This window comes from Manis javanica, chromosome 7, assembly GCF_040802235.1.
Source record: "Manis javanica isolate MJ-LG chromosome 7, MJ_LKY, whole genome shotgun sequence".
Lineage (NCBI taxonomy): Eukaryota > Metazoa > Chordata > Mammalia > Pholidota > Manidae > Manis > Manis javanica.
Genome location: NC_133162.1, coordinates 47,696,175 through 47,700,033, shown reverse-complemented (window position 1 = coordinate 47,700,033; position 3,859 = coordinate 47,696,175). Strand labels below are relative to the sequence as shown.

Genomic DNA, 3,859 nt, shown 5'->3' with positions numbered 1-3,859 from the left:
CTTAGAGACCTGCTTTTTCTAATAATTAACAAGACATTCTCCCAAACGCATGCAGAACTTTTGTCCACCAAACCACTCTAAAGGTTTGGTTTTATTCAGCCTATAGTTAAGGCAATTTATAAAAGTAATCCAAACCAACACGTTGTGTATTATTTTGCTCCTATCTTGATTAGCCTTAATGATAGTGAAGCTCGTACTGATCAACTTGTACTGAATAAAAGGAAATTACAACCAAACGCAACATTTTTTATTTCTCTTGGTACTAGTTGTATACATTTCCATATAGGAACAAACATATATATTTGGATACTTGTACGGAATTAGGAGTTACTAATTGGCTTAGGAAAATAAAATACTGAAGAACGTCTAGTTACCTAAGAGCTAAATACTATTTCAATTAATTTATCTTTAAAAACCCATGAAAAATACATCTCTATGTCTAAGATGACAGAGGAAACTTTCAAATTAATTACTTGTACTCTCATCAGCTTGTCTTCTTTTGATGAAGTATTACAAAACAGCACATTTGCCAATTGGTGCGATTAGATTTAAACATTCCACATCTTTACTCACGTAAGTCCTCAATATCATTACCCCCAAATAGGCCTTTAGAGTGCCATCAGGAAACTAGCAGAACTCATGGCAGGAAAAACAAACCCACGTTTTTATTTATAGTTTATAAAACCTGTATTTTAATAATGTATACACAGTTTTTAAAAATGCAGAGCACTCACTCCCACATACTCTACCAAAAAAAAAAGCCCGACTACTTCATGCATGCACACACAATGCATTAAACATAAATGCACTTACAGGTCAGGAAGGTAGCTCTGTTTTAAACATATACGAGTAATGGATACTGTAACTTCACCGCAAAAGGACAAATTTACAAAGTTTAAGAAAGTGATTATTTCCCTCAGGACTAAAACTGCAGTATAGCCTAATCCTATTTTTTCTTAAGACTGTTTTCCCTCTAAGTAGTCCAGAAAGGGGAGAGGAGACCTTATTTTCACAGCAATCAAAATCATTCACAATATCCATTAATGAAATCTACGAAATACTGATGAGGAAAAAAGGCAATAAAATCATTGCATCTATAGAACTGGTGATGCGAATAAAAGTAATCTATTCTGATTTTTTCCTAAGAACGCATCCTAGGCCACCACGGGCTGCGTTGCCGCTCCTGAGCTCCATCACTGGGCATCTCACGCCGGCAGGGCCGTGCGCCCTAACTGGCCATCTGGAAGGGCTCGGGCTGGAAGCCGAAGAGCCTCTGGCCGTAGGGCTCGCTCTCAGGCGGCAGCTTCGCACCCGCGAACGGGAGGTAGAGGTCGCGGCCGAAGTGTTCGCAGTGGAGACTGACCCAGTCCCGCTCCGAGCCGAATCGCTCGGCCTCGGCCAGGATGCGGGTCAGAGCCATGATGTAGCTTAGCGCCATCTGCAGGGTCTCATACTTGGACAACTTTTTATCCTGGCCCCACTGGGGCACCACCCTGCGCAGGCGGTCGAAGGCGGTGTTGAGCCCCTGCATGCGGCGGCGCTCGCGAGCGTTGGCCGCTAGGCGCCTGCGCGCCGCGCTCTCCAGACGCCCCGCCCCGGTGCACGTGCCCGCGCACTCGCCGCCGCCGGCGCACGGGGTCGCGGCGCGCGCTCCCGCCTCCGGGTGGCTGGGCTTACAGGACTTCATCCCCGGTCCCGGCGGAGGGCGGGAGGCGCCGAGCTCCGTCGCCCGCTCAGCACCCGCGCGCGGGCTGCCCTCCCAAGCCGCTCCCCTCCGCGGCACTCCTTAGCAAGTGGTCATACACAAAGCAGCTCGCGCCGAGTCAAAGTTTACAGTGGGGCGCGCGGGACTCCGCCCTCTGTCCTACTGAATAACCAGATGGACGTCTCTTCCCTTGCCCAAATTTAGGGGAAATTGAGTTGCTGACAGAAGGTCATTTTCCCAACGTTAGTCTGAAAAAGAGAAGGGAACCTTCTTGCAGCGGAATTTGGGGTGGCTGGTTCGGGGAAGGCCTTTCAAGTCCTCCGGGAAAGCCCGAGACTTGTCTTGAGGAAGATGAAATCTTTCGTGAAGCTCAGCTAGGGAAGGAGCGCTTTATCCGCAGAGCTGTCGGAGAGTGCTGGTCGGATCTTTGAAGGAGGAGAATTTATAGCAAAGGGCTGAGGGAGGAAACAGGTGGTGGCAGGTGGGCGGGCGTCCCTCGGCTTCCATCTCAGCACCTTCCTACCCTGGGAACTGCGGGGGGGAAGGGGGACGCACAGCAAAATCCTGACAGTACAGACTTCGTTTCTCCAAAGCTATGTCCAAGAGTAAGACACCATCTGGACAGGCCTGGCTGTCCCCAAAGGAATAACGAGGTGGGGGTGGGGAAAGAGTTTGGTCCATCTTTTCCCATATCAAGAACTTAACCAAGGTTTTAAAATTAGTGAAAATCATTCGTGTAAACATGTTGGTCTTGGTGTAATGAGGTATATCAGAAGTTTAGTAAAGATTTAGTTTTCTTCAAGATGTATGACAATTTTGTATAATGTTGATCTAATATATTGACATTTTTATTTTAACTATTAAGTAAGTTGGGACAAATTATATTTATATTACTGAAGACCTAGAATTTTACTGTGCAAATAATTTGACTATTTTTTGCAGAATAACATATCAAAAAATATTCGTGGTATATCAAAAAATGTATATTATTCCAATTATATAATTGGATTTCATGAGTTTGGATACTTAGGCAAATTAATTCAAAATTTATACTCTACTTCCCCCAACACAGGTTCATCAATGTGTTTGGGATATGTATTGAGATGATAATTACTTAATTATTTAATTTGACATTTAAATCTAGTGAAACTAACCATATTTCATATATCTGTGCAAAATGGAGACATCTAAGTAACTTGTAAAGCTTTTAAAAGTAATTTTTTTAAAGGAAGATTTTTTTCCCTCCACATGATAACCCTGTAAATATTTCATACTGCTTGGATGTTTCAGTTGTGTCAGTTGTCTTCGAGAACAATAAAAAAACATGATTTCCACTATTGATAATGATGAACTGACTTATACAGAGAGCCATTAACTGATTCTTCCAACACAGCTCCTTTCTGGCTCATAAGGAAAAGTAAAGTGGCAAAGAAACCAGCTCCAAATGGATTGAAGCCAGGTTCACTTCTGGATTCTTCAAGAAGACCAAGTATGCTCCTTCCTCTTTTGAAATACGGATTATGTCAGCATTATACTCAGATATGTTTGTTTAATTAGGTTGTTGACAAACTCTCACAAAAATGGAGTCTTTTAACGGTGACTCGCTTCCACCACTGCTGCCTCAGCCTGAAACCCCATTGTGACTGCCCTGACTAGAAGTCCATAAATAGTTGATTAATCCCCAGCTGAAGCAACGACAATGAAACGAAGTCGAGTAACATGAAGACAATAGGGTGCAATTGAACATTAATGACCTCCAGCATGACAGATGTTGAACACGGACTTCTGCATGGGGCCGCTCGGCTCTGTTACTCTGCATCCTGACAGTCACGGTCAGGAACAGCAGTCCTCTGACAGGAAAATCTATACCATTTAGTCATCAAAATGTCAAATACATTTTTTGAGCTTTATGGAAACCTGCCCCCTAATGCTGTTATTTCTCATGTTCGTTTAGCTCATCCCTGTGCCGAAACGGATCCTACTTTGTGATATTCTTTGGAATGTTTCCCTATAAACATACTGTGCATTTGTTTTAGACACTGTTGACCAAATGCTAATAGGATGTATTTTGCAGGCCATGTATTCAGGCTTCTGAGATTACAGCCTATGCACCAAGAGAAACAAAAGCAGAACTTGAAAAGGAAAAGGAAACAT

The 3,859-nt window shown here is 43.5% G+C and overlaps 1 protein-coding gene across 1 annotated transcript; it reads right to left on the bottom strand.

Annotated features, from left to right (window-relative positions):
- Positions 1–241: 241 nt before the first annotated feature.
- Positions 242–2,149, bottom strand: ATOH7 (atonal bHLH transcription factor 7). Its single transcript, XM_017676949.3, has one exon. It carries the CDS (start codon positions 1,685–1,687, stop codon positions 1,229–1,231), a length of 459 nt encoding a protein of 152 aa, XP_017532438.2. The 5' UTR covers positions 1,688–2,149; the 3' UTR covers positions 242–1,228.
- Between the last annotated feature and the right edge of the window lie 1,710 nt (positions 2,150–3,859).

Bases quoted from the DNA above. Each gene is read 5' to 3' on its own strand.
- ATOH7 (XM_017676949.3), bottom strand. From the start codon at position 1,687: ATGAAGTCCTGTAAGCCCAGCCACCCGGAGGCGGGAGCGCGCGCCGCG.